Genomic DNA, 20005 nt, shown 5'->3' on the forward strand with positions numbered 1-20005 from the left:
CCTACCCACTTCTGATGAGAAGAAGCTCCAGATTCTTGTTGGTCCTATCTCTGTCATCATCTCTCTGATGTTACTCTACCCTTTACCTTTCCATTACCACTGCCCTGAGTTTGGTCCTTCATTATCTCTTCTCTAAACTATGACAGCTTTTTCTTTCTTTCTTTCCTTCCTTTCTTTTCTTTTCTTTTCTTTTCTTTTTTCTTTTTTTTTTCTTTCTTTCTTTCTTTCTTTCTTTCTTTCTTTCTTTCTTTCTTTCTTTCTCTCTCTCTCTCTCTCTCTCTCTTTCTTTCTTTCTTTCTTTTTTTTTTTTTAATTTTTTTTTTTTTTTTTTTTTTTTTTATTTATTTATGATAGTCACAGAGAGAGAGAGAGAGGCAGAGACACAGGCGGAGGGAGAAGCAGGCTCCATGCACCGGGAGCCTGATGCGGGATTCGATCCCGGGTCTCCAGGATCGCGCCCTGGGCCAAAGGCAGGCGCCAAACCGCTGCGCCACCCAGGGATCCCCTCTTTCTTCTTTCTTTTCTTTCTTTCTTTCTTTCTTTCTTTTCTTTCTTTTTCTTTCTTTCTTTCTTTCTTTCTTTCTTTCTTTCTTTCTTTCTTTCTTTCTTTCTTTCTTTCTTTCTTTCTTTCTTTCTTTCTTTCTTTCCTTTCTTTCTTTCTTTCTTAGATTTTAGTTTTAAGTAATCTCTACACCCAACACGGGGCTTGAGCTCATAACCCTAAGCTCAAGAACATAAAATGTTCTACCCACTGAACCAGGAAGGTGTCCCAACTACTATGACAACTTCTTAACTGGTCTCTCTGTCCCAGTATTTCCTATCTTCAATCCATTTTACATATTGCTATTGGCTTGCTCTTCTGGAAGGATGGCTCCTCAGTGTCACTCTCTTTCTGCCTTTTTCTGAACTCCTTGGCCAAGCGTTTAAGGTCTTTCATGCCACAGTTGCAACACACCTTACTAAAGTTTAAGCCCCTCCACACCATTTCTATACTCTGGGCTCCTGCCAGACCAAAGCACATACTATTCGCTTACAGTCTTGAGGTTTTCCTACTTCCATGAATTTTTCACATTCTTTTGTCTATTTGGAACATGCTTTGCTTCCACCTTTGCACCTGTAGTATGCAAGGCTGAAATAAGAAACCACCTCTGTCCCAGCCAGAATTCATCTTTCCTCTAAACCTCTGTAGCACTGTCCATTTTCAGGGTGACTGAAATTCTTGGGTTAGCTTTCCTACTACCCCTGAGTCCCGGAGAATAGAATCTATATTTATCTTTGTATCCCCTAGCTTGATACAAGGCTCCATTAATATTTGAACAGATGAATTAACACATGAATACATTTCTCACCTGCAACTTGGCAGTTAATTGTCACATTCACTCCTTGCACTGTTTTGATGGTGCTTCCCACATCAACTATGATTGCAGGCTCCTCGGTGTTGATCACAGTCGCTCGTGATGTCTTCACTAGTGGTTTTCCTGAAGGTGAGAAGGAATGTGAGATTTTACTAGATGGTGGCTGTGGGCGAGGTGTTCCCTTGAACCATGGGATGACCCACAATGAACAACTGGTATTCCCAGGCTTTTCCCACTAACCATGTTTTCCTTTGAAAAAATTGTTAACCGCATGATATAGAAATCATCCACCTACCCACTCATCCACCATAGAATTGTCAGGAAAAGAACACATATTGAAGAATCTGAGGATGAGCATAGTATCTAACAAGCTGGGATGATTTGTGCATTTTATCATCACATTTACAAATGACATTATATCTCCTATTTTTAAGGGCTTATTTTTTTAAAAGATTTTATTTATTTATTTTTATTTTTTAAAAAAAGATTTTATTCATCCATTCATGAAAGACACACACACACACACACACACACAGAGGCAGAGACACAGGCAGAGGGAGAAACAGGCTTGACGCAAGGAGCCCGACGTGGGACTCTATCCCAGGTCTCCAGGATCATGCCACAGGCTGAAGGCAGGCACCAAACTGCTGAGCCACCCGGGCTGCCCTAAAAGATTTTATTTTTAAATAATCTCTATACCCACCATGGAATTCAAACTCACAACTCTGAGGTCAAGAAGCACATGCTCCACTGACTGAGCCAGCCAGGCACCCCAGCTTATTATTATTATTTTTAAAGATTTTATTTATTTATTCGAGAGAGAGACAGAGAGAGAGACAGAGAGAGAAGCAGGAAGAGACACAGGCAGAGGGAGAAGCAGGCTCCATGCAGGGAGCCTGATGCGGAACTTGATCCTGGGTCTCCAGGATCATGCCCTGGGCTGAAGGTGGTGCTAAACTGCTGAGCCACCCAGGCTACCCCCAGCTTATTTTTTTAATTAATTTTCTTACTTTGAGATAATTATAGCTTCACATGTATTTGTAAGAAATAATACAGAGCAATCGCGTGTGCTATCTAGATCCCCCTAATGGTAACATCTTAAAAACTATGGTATCATTATTAGGACACTGACACTGATAAAGTTAAACTACAGAGTATTTCCACCACTACAGGAGCCCAAATGCTGTCCCCAAACCTGCCTTAATCCTTTGACAACCATTAATCTCTTCTTGATTTCTATAATTTTGTCATTTTAAGAACATTATAAAAATGGAATCATATAATACTGTAATATTTTTAAAATATTTTTTTCCAATCAATAGTTCTCTGGAGATTCTTTGGGGTCACTCATGCTACCATGGTTGTGTCTATCAATAGTTTGTTTCTTTTTATTGCTGAATAGTATTCCATGGTACAGATTTATCATAGTTTCTTTAGCCATTCATTGATTGAAGGATATCTGGGTTGTTTCCAGATTGTATATATTCAAGTAAAACTGCTACAAACATTTTTGTACAAGTCTTTGTGTGAACATAAGTCTTCATTCTTCTGGGATAATTGCCCAGGAGTGCCACTGCTAGGTCATATTGTAGTTGCATGTTTAATTTTTTAAGAAACTGAACTGTTTTCCAGAGTGGCTGTATCACTTCACATTCTTATCAGTAGTACATGAACAATCCAGTTTCTCTTCATCCTTGCCAGCATTTGGTGTTGTCATTAGTTTTAATTTTAGCCATGCTGATAGGTGTATAGCGATACCTCACTGTGGTTTGAGTTCTCATTTCTCTAATGGCTACTGATGTTGGATAGTTTTTCATGTGCTTATTTGCCATCTTTATATCCTCTTGGTTGAAATGTCTCTTCATGTCCTTTGAGGATTTTCTAATTGGATTATTATTTTTTTGTTGGGTTTTGAGAATTATTTATATTCTAGATATTAGTCCTTTGTCAGATATATGGTTTGCAAAAATTTTCTCCCACTTCTGTAGCTTTTCATCATCTTAAACAGGATCTTTCACAGAACAATGGTATTCTTAACTCTGATAAAGTCTCATTTATTAAGTTTTCCTTTTATGGATCTTGCTTTTGATAATAAGTCTAAAAACTATTTATCTAGACCTAAATCATGAAGATTTTCCTATTCCTTTTTGGTAAAAGTTTTATAGTTTTACATTTTACATTGAAGCCTTTGATGCATTTTGACTTAATTTTTGTATAGGTGTGAGACTTCAATCAAACTCCATTTTTTGGCCTATGGGTGTACAGTTACTCCACCAAGCTATCTTTCTTCCATCATATTGTTTTGTACCTTTATCAAAATAGGTTGGGCATATTTTTATGGATCTGTTTCTAGTTCTCTCTTCTGTTCTACTGTTTTGTGCATTTATCCATCTACCAATACCACATAGTCTTCATTATTTTATTTTTTAAAAAGATTTTGTTTATGAGAGAGAGAGAGAGAGAGAGAGAGAGAGAGAGAGAGGCAGAGACACAGGCAGAGGGAGAAGCAGGCTCCATGCAGGGAGCCTGATGTGGGACTTGATCCCTGGACTACAGGATCACACCCTGAGCCAAAGGCAGATGCTCAACTGCTGAGCCACCCAGGTGTCCCAGTCTAAATTATTTTAACTATATAATTAATCTTGCAATTGGGTAGGTTGATTCTTTCCACTTTATTCTTCTTTGCTATTCTAGTTTCTTTACTCAACATAGGTTTTCAATAATCTTATTTACAACCATAAAATCTTGCTGGGATTTTGATAGGAATTAAACTACTATATCAATTTGGGGAGAATTAGTACTTTTTAACTGTGTTGAATATTCCAATTCACGAATACTGTATGTCTATTGATTTAGCTCTCCCTTAATGTCTTTCAGCAGAGTTTTGTGATTTTTAGCATATAAGTTCTGTACACATTTTGTTAGGTTTATATCTATTTTGATTTTATTGAGGGATGGCAAATTATATTGTATTTTCAATTTCAGTGTTCATTGTTAGCATATAGATATGCAGTTGATTTTTGTATAAACTGTGACCTTGTTGAACTTAGATGCTAGGTTTAGGACTTTTTGTGGGCGGATTTTTTGGTATTTTCTAAGTAGGTGATCATTTCATCTGCAAATAGTTTTATTTCTTCCATTCTGATCTGTATGCCTGTCATTTCCTTTTCTTGCATTATTTCACTGGATAGAACTTCCAGCACCAAGTAAGAGTGCTGAAACTGAATAAGAATGTGGAGTAAGAGTGGTGAAAGTGGGTTTGGGGTATGCTGAGTGATTTTCAGTTGAAATCTGGACATTTTCAGAGTATGTTATGCAAATCTGGATCTTATTTAAGCCTACTGTTTTAGCTGGCTTACTCTGCAACAGCTAAGGTGGGAGAGCAGGGATGGGCCAACTTATTACCGCCCAGTGGAAGTAGAGGTCCAGATTCTCCACCTGGCCTCCTCTGTTACTCAAGTGGAGGGGCTCCTCATTACTGCCAAGCAGGGGTGGGACTGCTGGCTCCCCACACAGTCTCTAGTGATCCCACCATGGGAGGCACCTTATGGCTGCTGGGTGGTAGGTGAAAGTCCTGACCCTCCGAGGGGCCTTCTGTAACACCACCCCAGAGAAAAGGGTAAGGAGGGTGCTGCAGGGTGAGGATGAAATTCCAGGTTCTCCATGTGCTTTCCTCATTACACTGTGGGGATGAAATCTGTCTTCTCTGACACCAGGTCTGTGGGGGTACTGCAGAACATCATTTCAGTCTGATGAGGTGGCGTCTAGGTTCCCCATGCAGCTTTTGCTGGTGTGGGTGGCAATGGAATACAGTATATTGTTTTGAAGTAGAGCTTCCCAAAAGTTTTCTGTCTTGTTAGGCCACTCCTTTCCTGTTCCTTGGCTAGCAAGAGCAGTCTCTGGTTGAAGCATTCTTTTGTACGTGTTCTTATTGCCTTTCCTAATGGCTGGCTTCTTCAGCTACAAGTTTGGGAACTGAAAGGCTAAAAGAAAACCTGAGGAAGGAACAGTTGTGTAGTTACTCAGTTCCCAAAGCCTCTAGCTCTCTTCTCCACTTTTTAGTATTCTTCAGGTTGTTTCATGTGTAATCTCTGTGGATTTTAGTTGTATTTAGCAAGAAGGATGGGAAAAAGTGGGTCTATGCCATCCTCCCAGGAGTAGAAGTTCTGTATACATTACATTTTAATAGACCTTTATCAGCTGGGGAGAAAAATCCAGCACTTTGTATACATGACCACAAAATACAATGAAAAGAATCATTTATTGAGCACCCTGGGGAAATAAGGGTCCACATGAAATCATTTTTATATACCTTGTACTTAATTCTTTGTAAGGCAAATGGATTTTGTTTTAACCATGTTATATAGGACACTCTGTGATGGTTTTCATTCTTCTGTTCCTTCATTAACTGTGAAGAAGACCATAATTCAATTCAACCCTTTAACCTGTTTTTTCTACTTTCTACTTTTTGTTTTATCCCTCATCTATTTATCCATTATTCTTGCTTGCACTGTCACACAGCCTCCTGTTACAAGCTGTCCCTCTTTCTTCCCCTCTCCCCTTTTAATTGTGCTCTACGTTATTAGGCTCATTAAAACTATGGTCAAAGGCAGAAACTTGAGTGAGTTTTGACAATGTGCACAGGTTCTCCATATCTGTTTTGACTGTTTAGGGATCTTCCCCTTATTTCACCTATATTCCGTATATTTGAGACTATGTATAACTTGATGTGAAGATGAATGACTTTGTACTACGGTTTCTGAGAGTAATGCAGGGTGATAATAGAGGGACACCGCTGCAATGACACTGATAAATCTTGGGTTATATACCTTACCTCCCTACTGGCAGGAAGCTCTCCAGCTCTAACTGGTAAATATACCCTAAATCTAATCCTGTGATCCCCTCTGTCACTAGGATCTGAAGCTGCTACCTTCTCTGGCTGCACTGCTGCAGAGCCTAACTGGTCTCACTTCCACTTGTCTTTCACTACTTGTGTCAGCTAGAGTGATCCTTCTCAAACACAAATAAGATAATCCATCTAACTGCTTGAGTTAAATTATCTAGTGTGTTATCAGTACAATTAGAACAAAATTTTAAGCTCTTGACCATCTGTGTCCCCTATATGATCATCTGTCAACCTCTTCTACCTCACTGAGGACACAGTCCTTGTCTATCACTGCTCCAGTCACACTGGTCTCCTTTCCCTTCCTCTAAAACATCAGCTCATTTACCATGGCTCTTCCCTTCCCCTGCCATCCTCCAGCTATAGACTTCTACATCACTGTCTTCCTGTGGTTGCTCAGTACAAGTAATATCTCCTAGTGAGGCCTTTCCTTCCTGTGGTTGCTCAGTACAAGTAATATCTCCTAGTGAGGCCTTTCCTAACCACCCCATCTAAAGCACATATCCCCTTATCCCTGGCCAATCATTACGTATCTCACCACCAACTTAATTTTCTTTATAAGCAAAGAATTATCAGAATTTATAATTCATTTGTGTATTTTCTGTCCCCCCATCCCTCATCACGTAGCCTCCATAAAAGATCACATCTCTCTTGTCCTCTTTTTCATTCCTACTACCTAGTCCTGGCAGATGGTAGGTCCTCAATAAATATCTAGTAAGTGAAAATATGTGTGCATATGGTGTGCTACATGTATTATCTGAATTTGGTTTTGCTCTCATAACAAGGCAGGTAAAATATTTCTTTTATGCAATCAAGAAACTTAGGTTCAGGGAGGCTTCATGGATTGTCCAAAGCCACAGAACTACACTGAGTAGGGCTAAACTTGACCCTGGATTTTTTACCTAAAGTCCAGTGCTTATTATAGGGGATCTCAAGTCGTTGCCTGTGGACTGGCTGCCTCAGAACTCCCAGGGTACTTATTAAAAACATAATCTGTCCTGCTCTACTACACATTGCCTCACCATGTAATAAAAACAACTGCGCCAATGCAGAAAAGTAGGTTAGGGACCAGAGAGTTTCAGACTCACAATTACTAGGTTATTTTTCCTATAGGAATTTTAATAATAATAAAGGTGGTTTTTATAGCTGCAAGTGTATAGCTATAAAATTCAAATGTCACTGAATTAAATCCAGCTCTTAATTAATTATATTGAGCTTTTGCTCAAAAGTAATGGCCTTTTGTCCTATCACTGGAAGGGCTGTCGTTAGCATAGGCTACTTGTATGTTTCTCATTACCTTCATGATCCATTGTTAAGACAAATCACAAAGTTACCCAAGTATTTATAATCAATGGAAATATACAGTGAAAAGAATGCTTTTTAACCACTCAACCTCTTATATAGATTAGAGAAAACTTGTATCTATTCTTGAGTCCCATTCTGGATCTACTACATTTGAATCTCAGGTGGTTTAAAACCAGTACACAGGGTCACAACTTTGACTTGGGACATGAAGGTTCTCCCTGTCCCAAGAACAAGTCAGCCATGAGAGAGTTTCAAGTGCCTTTTGATTTGCTCCTTCATGGTTGCCAAGAAGATGGTTTCATCCAGTGTATGTAACCATCCCATGCCAGTATGCAGAAGCAGAGGCTTCTCCAGGACAAAGTTCAGACTCCTGATAGAGTTGTCTGTTCTGGGATGGAAGCTACAATCTCTATTTTTAACAAGTTCTTAGGTAATTCTGATACACAGCCAGGTTTGATTATCAACAAATTACACCCTTTTAGTTTTTCTGTAACTGATTTCTCTGATTCCTGGTGAGTTGGGAGATTTCTTCTGAGAGAACACTACTAGTTCTCTATTTGAGATTTTCAAGTTGGAGCTCTGATTTTAATGGTCAACTAACAACAACAACAATAACAACAAAAATATGAGCCTATTATAGAACACTTGGATGATGACTTAATAAGTGAATGCTGCTATATGATGCCATGCCTAGGTTTGTGTCTGATTAGAGTCACATTAATGAGTCTGACTTTAATTATGGAGGTTACCTAAGAAGAAAAAAATAGAGATGTAGAGAGAGAGTGAAGTGATAAATTATATGCTTGTGCTGAGGCAGTGCTAAAAAAACACAAAAGGTAATTGCATGCTGTAAGTACCACAAGAGTGGGCTGGGCCTCAAGAGTAGGCCGTGATAGCAGGGCGTCTGCAGTGTGAGCCATGCCTGGGCTGTCAGGCCTATGGGCATGCACTGCTGGTGGCTACTCTCTTCTGCAAGTCAGCTCAGCCTGCAGATTGCATGTGTGCTGCAACCTGATGTGAACTGATAGGGTTTATAGATGATTCTTTCATTTAATCTATGAATTCGTGTTACAGATGAGTAAGAGCTATACAGAAGGAGGTTATGCCTCATTTTATATGCCTAAGAAAAACAAAGAAATGGAAACAGAGGAAAGTGTTTCCATTTATTGGGACTAATACAAGGAAAAAAGCCAGGCTGAGAGAGTTGTACCCAGAAATAGAAGCATTAAGAGAACCGTTTTTGTTCAGTTCAGACCTCATACCCCTTAGCTATTGGATTATGGTTCCTGTTATAAGTAACGTGGAACAGGGGAAATAGAGCCTCACTACTGGTAAGCGAGGGCATCCCTTGTCCAAAGGGTGAATGTGAGGCATAGCTAAACCTTGTGTGTCAGTATCCAACAATGTGTTGCATCATGATGCCCTTACAGCAAAGGTGTTTGGGCATCCAGGCACTGTCCTTACCCTGAAGGATGATCCAGTGGAGAGACAGGCATGGACAAATGAGCAGCCCAGGAGCAAATGCTCAGAAATACATTCCTGTGTATAATCTGGGCTCTGGCTCATGCCTCTTTCCTGCATGTGTGACTCTGGGTAAAATCAAAACCCAATGGGAAAAAAAATCTGAACATATGTGCCTGAAAAATATCTTTGGCCCAGCATAAAGGTGATTGAGAGAGGAGCCAGAGGAGATGGAAGGTTTGTTTTTTGAGTGCAGCCAAGAACAGAGAGCATTGTAAGTAACTTTTTCTCAGGGCCCAAGTCCAGGCCTCTGCTAAGAGGAATTTTGTTTTTAACAGCATGATGCCTTCCATTTTACAATCCATGGCTGATACTGATTTGCTACTAACCAAACTCTTTTCTTCTTCCTGGTCATATAGCTAGGTCATTTCCCAGCCTCTTTGCTGGGAAGGCATAAGCAAGGTACCAAGTTCTAGCTGCTGGGATGTGAGAAGAATGCCACTTCTTGACTCAACCTACAAAATCCCTTTTGAGCACTAATTTACTTAGACTTTGTGTGAACAAGAAATAACCTATCATATTTTAGCCATCATTATTTGTGGTTTGGTTTGTTATAGTAGTTAGCAAATGTTAATTAACCCAGGCTTAGTGAATATTTATTGACTCATTAAATGAATCAAATGGATTTTCTTTGGATTCTTCTGACATTGAGTCACACATATCATTTGATTGCCATTACTGGCCACTGAAAAATGAATCGTGGGATGACTGGGTGGCTCAGCAGTTAAGCATCTGCCTTTGGCTCAGGGCATGATCCTGGAGTCCCGGGATCGAGTTCCGCATCGGGCTCCCTGCATGAAGCCTGCTTCTTCCTCTGCCTATATCTCTGCCTCGTGCTCTCTGTGTCTCTCATGAATACATAAATAAAACCCTAAAAAAATGAAAATGAATCGTACTTCAAAGACTTGTGATTTTAACTGTGGAGCTGGAGGTAATCTATGCTAGGAAGTGTGTACTTGCATGTGTCCCCAGGCAGAGTGAGACATGTCAAGGATGGCTGGGGTACAGGGCTGTAACAAAAACAGGCACAGCAGGTGGCAGGTTTGGAGACTACCAAATAGCAAGGACTGAGATTCTGAAGTGTCAACTAGTGATTGTCAGAGTCCTGCTAGGGAACCACTCAGGTATGGATTATGGGTTACATGCATGAGGACTGGGCAAGTTATTTAATCTCTTCTTGCTTTGGTTTTCTACTTCTGTGGCTGTAGAGAGGAATAAGTACATCCATGCACGTGAAACTGTTAGAGCGATTCCACAGCACAGTGTGAGGTTGGAATAAATGTTAGTGATCATTGGTATCAGCTTTGCTAAAACAAAGAAAAAATGTTATGACGGGTGTTGACGAACTAAGAAAACAGAAAGGAAAAATTTAAAGAAAAGAAAGAAGGACAGGAAAAAGGAGTAGGATCAAATCTGTTATTGAGAAGGAGCTCAACTGCTTCTATATTGAAGAACTGTGAAGGTTTCAGGATAATTAGAAGAAGTAAGGATACTCCCGAAAATACCATCAGCATCTGATAGACACAGAGAGCTTAAACATCACCCCAGTGCTGGTCTCATTGGAGATCCCAAGAAAGTAGCTATTTGCAGAGAGGCTGTGAGACCAAGTATGCCAGGCTGACTTGCTGGGGACCCCCACGTCACTATTTAGGAAGCCAGCTGTGATATCCACAGCGGCCCCAAATTTCAACTCCAGAGAAGGTGAATAAGGTAGTGACATCCACTAATGAAAATATTAGAATAAACAGCAATGAGGTGTTATACATTTCACACACTTTCAACATCTAAAACTAAACAAACTGCATTCAATCCAGATTTAATCAATGAATAATGCCTTGTAATAAGTGGGAATATCAAAACAATTCCTTAAGAGATGCTCACCTCTGCAGTTATCATAGGTTTCCCACAATGGCCACTGGCGTTAATCTGCAAAACCCCCCTGAAGTGAGAATTCCCAGTTGAAGAATTTGAGACTTGTGAGTTAAATAATGTTTAAGGGATCATGATCAGTGTGATTCCATGAAAGCCCTTATAAAGACCAACAACATCTTATACATCTGAAATGAGTAATGACGATTACTGAGTATTACCAGTCACCATCCCATTGCTAGCCAGAAACTTTTCAGGATCTGGCTACCTGGCAATTTCAACAAGAGTCGCTTTGTTACAGATAATAGTTATATTGAAATGCATGATTTTTTTTCTTAGTCTGGTTCTCCTTCCAAATGCCTTTCACATTTTATAGCTCAGGGGTTTTTAACTCCTTTCTATCCCACTGTCTCTCATGTAGGGTCTCCTTCACTTCACTTCGACATCCTGACCTGAGAGTTGGCATCAGACCTTTCAGTCCACTCTGTTGCCTGGTACCCTTTCTCATCACCAGTCCTCTGGGAACCTTTCCTCTTACTTGTTATTTTTCCAAGACATCACTGGCAAAAGCTGTACTTCTTTGCAATTTGGTCATCTAGTCTCCCAAAGATAAAGGAAGTAAATTTGTAAATGTTTGAATTTCAGGTAAGGGGAGTTTATTATAGCTGGTAGTGGTGGTGGCAGAGGGCCTGCTGTTTTTGATTTGTATGTAAGAAATTCATAGAACTCTTAGGTCTTCAAGAGACCTGGTGTGTATCTACTTAAAACCCCTCTGTTTATAATAAGGACATGGATTTATAGTTCTAAATCTGCTTCTAAATTTTGTAATGAGGCAAATACTTTCCTTAGAATCTTACTTGCTCCTTTATTACAATAAGCTTCCTTTTTTTGTAATAGTAAAAAATAAATGTTTCTCTTTCATCCAAATCATTACCTGGTTTTAGTTAGTGCAATCTAATAAAATAAATTATTACACTTTGCGTAATACGCTGACTACACTGGGAAATGTGGTGCAATATCTGATCAGAGAATACAGAAAATGGAAGATTTGACCAGAGGGTACTGGCAACCTCCAGGCTATGTTCACAGCACAGACATGTTTAGCTTGAAAATAAGCTTTCACAAGTTTGAATTAGTTGGGCTCAGTTAAAAATGGAGGAATTAAAAATGGTGTGTGTGTGTGTGTGTGTGTGTGTGTGTGTGTGTGCATGCGCTCGCGTGTGCGCATGTGCCCTTTGGTTTGGCTTCTCTGGAAAAATTAGAAAGTCTATATACATTAAATTTGGATTTTTCTATGGCAACAGTTTGATGAAAATGAGCTGTGCCCTTCAGACAGGGTATGGTAGGCAGAATAATGCTCTGTCCTTCCCAAGATGTCTACAACCTAAATTTGGAAAAACTGTCTATGTTATGCTACATGGCAAAAAGGAAACTAAGGCTGCTAATCAGCTGACCTTAAAATAGGGAGATTATTTTAAGTATTTAGGTGGGCCCAGCCTATCATATGAGCTCTTAAAATCAGAAGAGGGAGACATAGGAAGTTTGTCAGAAAGAAGCAACATGAGAAGGGCTCAGTCCACCATTTTTAGCTTTAAAGATGGATAAAGAGAGCCAAATGCCAAAGAATACAGTAGCCTCTAGAATCTGGGAATGGCACTCAGTTCATTGTCAGTAACGAAACAGGGACCACAGTCCTAGGTTACAAGGAACTAAGTATTGCCAACAACCCAACTGAGCAAAAAACAAAAAACAAAAAACAAAAAAACAAACAAAAAAAAACATCCTCCCCTAGAGCTTTCAGAAAGGAATGCAGGCTGTTGACATCTTGATTTTATCCTGTGAGACTATACTAAACTCTTGACCTAGAGAACTGTCAGATTATATACTTGTGTTGTTTTAACAAAGTTATAACCACAACAAAAAATTATATAAGTGACTAATGAGCACAAAAAAGATACTTGACATCATTAATCATTAGGGAAATATAAATTAAAATCACTGTGAAATATTACTTCTCATTTGTGAGCCTGGTTATAATAGTAATAAAAAAAGGATGATAAGCATTGTTGAGGATGTGGAGAAACTGGAACCCTGGAAATGTACCATGGTGAAGCTACTTTGGAACACAGTTGGTAATTTCCCAAAAAGTTAAATCCAAATGTGGCCCATGAACCAGCAATTCCACTTCCAGGTGGAAGAGGAGGGTATATGGCAGTGGAGGTGGAAGAGAAGGAAAATATATGTCCATACAAAAACTTGCACATGAACGTTCACTGCAACATTATTCACAATAGCCAAAAAGTAAAAACAATCCAAATATCCATCAAATGATGAATGACTAAAATGTGGTATATTCATACAACAGAATATTATTCCACCATAAAAAATTTAGCATATATGCTACATTGTGGATGATGCTGAAAAACTATGCTAAATGAAAGTTGGTAACAAATGACTAGTGTTGTATGATTCCATTGATATGAAACATCCAGAACAGGCAGATCAATGGACACATAGTGTATAAGTGGTTGCCTAGAGCAGGAGGAAATGGGAGGATTGGGGACTGATGGCTAAGAGGCTTGGGGTTTATTTTTGGGATAATGAAAATGCTCTAAAAAGAGCATGCTGTTGGATGTACTAGAAGCCATTGAATTGTATACTGTAAACAGCTGACCTATGTAATATGTGAATTATATCTCAATAAATCTTTTTATCGATTCTTTTTTTATTGATTGATTGATTGATTGATTTTAGAGAGCAGGAGGGGCAGAGGGAGAGGAAGAGAGAATCTCAAGCAGACTCCATGTTTAGCATGGAGCCAGATGTGGGGCTCAATCTCAGGACCCTGAGACCACCATCTGAGCCATTGTGACTACTAATTATCTGGCACAAAAAATGAGAGGGAATTGAAATTTCTTTGGCCTTGCTATCCTTCAGTTGGTGTGACTTTAGCGTAAATATTGCAGGGTCTTTTTTTTTTTTTTTTTGCAGGGTCTTTTGAAAATGGTCATGGCTTAGACTCCTCTTTGGAACATTCCCAGGCTGTATGGCTTCCCTCCCCTCTCTCAATAGTTTTCAATACCATTCTCTAAAGATATCTTTTGCCAATGCCAGCATGCCATGCCACCTCTTCTAATGATTCAGTTGAAGTTGATAATTCCTTGGAAAACTGAGGCAGCAAGTGGTGCTGTCCTCACTGCTTTTACATGTTCCAGTGCAGAATTCTCAACAAAAGGGACCTCATACATAGTACAATCATGTAATGCTGCAGCCTCTCCTAGAAACAACTAACCCAGGATATGCTATATTCCACTATCTCCCCAACCATGCATCCTTCCCTCATTCCTTTGGATAGACTTTTTTGAGAATCACTTTTTCAGAATCTGAGATGGGCTAGCTTGGATCATTGGTACTTCTTTGTTTCCTTTAGTCTACTGAGGAGCAGAGGAAGTTGGTAGGATTCTCCTGCTATATTCTTATCTATTCTATAAAAGCTAGGGCTCTTTAGTGGGCATGCTTCACATTTGTAGATACTGAACAAAACTTAAGGACATAAAATCCCTTGATGGCAGGCTGGATTAGTCAATGGCCATTACCCTGTTGTTCAGAGCACCATATGAAATATAGCCAAACTTGTCTACCTTTCCCTTTGATCTAGTACACTGGAGAAAACCTTCCTTTTTCTGTCTTTGCCACTGGTGGCAGGACCCTCTCTGAGTCTAACTGTCTGTGAAGCAAAGTCCACCTCTGGTTAATAGAATTGCTGGATAAAAATTTCAGAAATGCCAATCTGAAATGGCTTATGTTATAAGAACCTTAGAAAACTGCTTGCCTTTTATTACAGCTACTAAATCATGATGGGGAGGGTAGAGAAAGAAGAATTTCAAGGACAACTGCCTTTTATTTTTATTTTCCTTTTATTTTATTTTCTGTGATCTCTTTATTAGACACAGTATGTGTCAGCTATTCAACTCATAAAAAAGCAGAAAAGCATGCCAGGAAAGGAGAAATATTTTCTGTCTCTCTCTTCCTGTGAAAACTTCAGATGAGCTCATCTGTATTCTCTCCTTTCAATGAAAGATATGCTCATCCCTCATCTTCTTCTCATTTTCCAGTGATGATGTCAGGCAGGCCTTACAGTATCTCTTTTGTGATCTTATAAAATCAATGACAACCAAAAACGTTTCCCTTATGGCTATGACCTCATCCATGGTCTACACCTGGATAGGACTCATCTGCATTGGTAAGTAGAGCTAACCTCCATGGATCCAGACTGAAACAATTTACCAGGAAACTACTGCTTTCCTTCAAAACCCTGCCTTTGCCATTCAGATGGGAAGGTTTCTGAGCAACCTGGCTGAGTGTTGAATCTGACTAGTCACAATGGCTCTCCCGTCTTTGTGCCCATCTCTGTGCACACTTGAAACCCTACTTCACCTAGAATCATCTATACCTGGTTTACAGCAATCAATACTTCAAAATGTTAGGGATGTGATATTTTGGGGACATTCTTATACTCCTTCCTACCCCTTATTGCCATCCCATCCACTGTATGTTACTGTCATCTACATTCTGATCAGTGAAAGAGGTATTTACTTAAATCAGTTCAGGACAGGAAGGAATTTTGAGGCCCTGTGTTTACCTGGGCTGTGAGCTTCCATTCTGAACCAGTGAGGGTGACAAGGAAATGCTGGCCATTTCCAAGCAGAGACACACTAGCAAAATACTTGCAAAGTACTCTCAAATCTCTGAGACTTACAGATAAATCAATATGTAATGGATGAGTGTGGAGAAAAACAAAAGGATACTAAAGATAATATTTTACAAGCCCAAATATGGAAGACCAAGGAAGGGTTTGGCAGTAATAGCATGCCTGAAGCTGAATGGTGTTTACATATTTAAAGAAAAATTGTGTACAGAGTAGCGATGGACCTAAAATGAATCTGAGAGGCAGAACTGACAACACAGTCAATCCAGAGGATGGGACAACTCAATGGAAGAGGTCTGGTTGTGGGCCAAGGAGCATACAACAGGGCCATGTGAAATATTCCCTACCACAAGCTGTCTGCCTGGCTCCGAATCCAGGAAGTCTAGCTTTTCACAGATGGTTAATTCAACTTCCCAGGCTGGCATGGAGACATGGAAGGTGAGGTACTCTACAAAGCATTTGTGAGCATTCTGGTTTCTGAAAAGGAGTCTCCCCTACTGTAAAAATAACTTGGCTTTTGTTTTGTGCATTATCTTCACAATAATAGTAGCTAACAAATATTGAGTGCACAATTATAAGCATTTTATATGAATGAATGTACTCAATCTTCACCCAAATGTCTGAATCAAGTACTACTTCTTTTACCATTTAACAAATGAAGAAGCCAAGTCAGAGAGAGCAAAGAAGTTGCTCGAGATTATACAGTCAGGAAGTGACAGAGCCAGGATTCCAATCCAGACTACAGGCTACTGAGCCCTCAGGCTTAATTGTCTTGCTGTGCCTGCTCTTGTGAATTATTATGAACAAGTTTCCCCACTTCTGGTCAATCTCAGGCACACTGGAAGACCAAAATTTATACCTTCCTTACAAAATCATGGAGACACCTGAGTATCTTGAACTTCAAAAAGATTTTCCCCCCCTTCTAGTCTAAAATCCATACAGAAGCCAAAGCAAAAACTGCAATGTTTTTGGAAGTATGGAAGCACAGAGATTTACCATGAAGATTAGATTGCAAGTGAGCTGAACTGGTTCCTAAATCCAAACTCGAAAAATTTCAGTGTGAAGACTTCTAATGAAAAATACATGGAAGCCAAGTTGGACTAATGTTTTACACATTTTAGAATTGCTTTCAGGATGTGTTTCATTTTAGAAAAGCTAGAGAAAGAAAACGCAGCGATTATTGAGTGTGAACTACGTGACTGGCATTGGGCTAAGTGCTTTTTCACACATGCCATCTCATTTAATACACAACAATCCCATAAGATATTATTAATTTCATTTTTATAGATGAGAATGAACACTCAGTGAGGTTATATGGTTTGTTCAAGGGAAGAAGTATAATGGGTAAACAAATTCGGAAATGCTTGACACTCATTTTTCCCTTAAACGTAGTGTATTAAGTGGGTGGTATTTTATACATCACTACACAGGATCTTGAAACATACCTTTGAAGGAAACTATAAGTACCTCCCCATTCTAGGTAGTCCTGTATGCATCTGTTGCCTTCACTAGTCTCTAAGCATCATGGAGCATAAAACTCAGGCCTTAGTTATTGCTAAAGGCCCTTCAGTACTTGGTGGGGGGTGTGTTTAGAATAGGATTTGGGGGCAGCCCCGGTGGCTCAGCGGTTTAGTGCCACCTTTGGCCCAGGGTGGGATCCTGGAGACCCGGGATCGAGTTCCACGTCGGGCTCCCTGCATGGAGCCTGCTTCTCCCTCTGCCTGTGTCTCTGCCTCCCCCCACCCCCTCTGTCTCTCATGAATAAATCAATTAAAAAAAGAAGAAGAAGAATAGGATCTGGTATGCCATGAGTATAGATGATAATCCCAGCTAAAGACACAAATGCAATCTTAAGGCAACTCATTAAAATACATTTTGAAGCTTATTTTTTAGTGGGACTATTAGATTCACCAGCAGACCTAAACAAAGCCTAGCACTGAAATTCAAGGACATAGTCCCATAAGCCCTAAGTGTGGTGGCTGTGATCTACTTCATCGGCCAGCCTCTTTCTCCCATTCCCCAGTGTCTGTTTGGCTGCTCTTTCTTTCCTGGCTTTGAACACTTTGGCAGCCTCCAATAGGGCTTCTTCAAAGAGCTGAAGACAAGTCTGATGTTACAATTGCCTTACTTCATTCCAGACAGGTTTCCATTAATCGTATTAAATTCAGGTGAACAAAGGGTATTTAGTCTGTAATGGAGCTGAACCATATCTGGATAAACATAAACAAGAGACTTAATCCTGTAAAAGACATTATTTGCCAGCAATTGGAAGGATGTCAGCAGTGCCCTTGCTAAGGCAGGTTGAAGTGTGGAAGGCAGAAGAGATTTTAGGAGATTGGTGCTGAGCATCTGGACTCTGTATAAAGAGGGGAATAAAGACCGTAACTGGAATACATTAGGAGTAAAGCAAATGTTCTACTCACTAGAAAGGGGGGGGGGCATTAATAATATCAGTCTTTAATCCACCCCAGGGTAATCTCAGCTTGCCTTATTCACTGCTGACTTTTATCTTCCCTGGAAAGCCTCCTGCTAAAGGTCCCTTTCCAGAGCAGCCTTAGGTCATGGGGGCAGAAATGCTGTTGCTAAACAGATATGCAAGGGAGTAGCATGTGTGACTAGAGAACAGTGTGACAACATAATCCTAGCATGGACCGATGAGGTCAGTGTGGGGTGACGTTGGCTTTTCTAGCATCTACTGAATCATCTGACGGGAGCAGCAATTGAAAAGAATAAATATGAACACATGCAACATACCGCCAGAAAGACTGCATGGCCCAGATCTGAGTAAAAGGATCGTACTTTGAGAGGATCATTGGGGAAGTGGAGGGAACAATGAGCTGGGATTCAGGAGGCCCCAGTCCCCTTATCTCTACAACTAGCTGAGTGACTACATGACCTCAGGTGAGCTGGCCTCTAAGAAATGAGGGCACTGGTACAGTTGGTACCTAAGGTCTTTTTTTAGTTTCAAAGGCAAGGATTGTGTCCTATGTTAAGAGAGGTTTTATAAAGTACATGATGACAAGACCACAACCTCAGGAGGCCCTGTACTCTGCACAGCAGTTTTCTTAAGTCATCATGTGTAGAATGTTTTCTAACCCTATGGATAAAGGGAAAGTATTGGCAGGTGCAGTAGAACAAGAGGTTGAAATAAAACAGAATTGGACAGAACACTCCTGCTCCAAATCCTGACCACAGAATTCTAACTACCTGTGAGTCTTAAAGTCTTCTTTGCAACAGGTGTAACACAGAAATGACAGGATCTCAAAAGAGCATTCAATGATCTCAGGTCATGACTGGTGTTCCTTAACATGGAACTTGTACACAACTCCTTTGTTCATGTTGTTCTTTCTTCCTGGAATATTTCCCCCATCTCTGCTTATCAAAATCCACTCATTCTGACTCTAATATATCCCAGATGGAATGAATGTTCTTGCACATTCAGGTTATCATTTATAGTACTTATTTCATTCTTCCTCCTAATATACCTCATCTCCATTTAATTTTAACTATAGGTTATAATCTCTCTGAAGGTAGGGTATGAATCTCATCAATCTATGTGTTCCTGGGCCTGCTGGGCATGTGGTAGGCACACACTCAATAATGGTTTCATTCTGAATTGAACTACACAAGATTTTCAAGTTACCTGCTAATGTGACGGCAATGGAGACAGAGTCATATCCCAAGGCATTTGTGGCATTACAAGTGTAGAAACCCACATCAGCTTCCACTGGTGCCAGGATCTGTAAGGAATCATCTGGCTGTAGAAGAATCCTGGAGCAACAGAAAAGAAATGGAGACCTGATCAGGTCATTTGACTCCTTTTTGGCATTCAATACTGGTAAGGCAGTAGGCCTTTAAAGCAGGCTCTATGCCCAGCATGGAGCTTGAACTCATGACCCTTAGATCAAGACCTGAGCTGAGATCAAGAGTCGGACACTTGATGTGCTCCTGGAACCCTGTTCTAAAACAGAGACAAACCAGCCACAGTGACACTCAGGAACCCGGGCTTTCTTGCCACTTTGATTGATGTAATTCTGACAGCAACCCCAAATGAGGCTTTTGATTACCTATGCAGCTTGTTGATTATTTGATCTAAAAATACCAGTTGGAGTCGACAGCATATGTTTGCTGAATACATATAACACCCACATCATGGCTGAGAGGGGACGTTACAATGAATGGTGCAGATGGATTTGGGAAAGGCTTATTAAGGAAAAGGAAAAATCATAAAGGAGGAGTACAGCTTGGTTGGATGGTGGAAAGTAGGCAGGGCTTCCAGACATGGAGTAAGGCATCTGGAGTAAAGGCTTGGAGGTGTGTAAGAGGAAGCCAAGAGTCAAATAT

The 20005-nt window shown here is 40.0% G+C and overlaps 1 protein-coding gene and 1 long non-coding RNA gene across 4 annotated transcripts in view; one reads left to right on the forward strand and one right to left on the reverse strand.

Annotated features, from left to right (window-relative positions):
• Window positions 1-20005, forward strand: part of LOC121494769 — a 150591-nt gene that overhangs the window by 100734 nt on the left and 29852 nt on the right. The window lies entirely within an intron of this gene.
• The window catches only part of ADAMTSL1 (ADAMTS like 1), an 882039-nt gene that overhangs the window by 86188 nt on the left and 775846 nt on the right, over window positions 1-20005 (reverse strand). For all 3 annotated transcript variants that reach the window (XM_041761627.1, XM_041761624.1, XM_041761625.1), the window contains 2 exons: window positions 19305-19432; window positions 1350-1478 (listed from right to left, as the gene is read on the reverse strand). In XM_041761627.1, the coding sequence (XP_041617561.1) occupies window positions 1350-1478; window positions 19305-19432 (257 nt within the window). The remainder of the gene's footprint in view (window positions 1-1349; window positions 1479-19304; window positions 19433-20005) is intronic.

The sequence above is a fragment of the Vulpes lagopus genome, chromosome 7, assembly GCF_018345385.1.
Source record: "Vulpes lagopus strain Blue_001 chromosome 7, ASM1834538v1, whole genome shotgun sequence".
NCBI lineage: Eukaryota > Metazoa > Chordata > Mammalia > Carnivora > Canidae > Vulpes > Vulpes lagopus.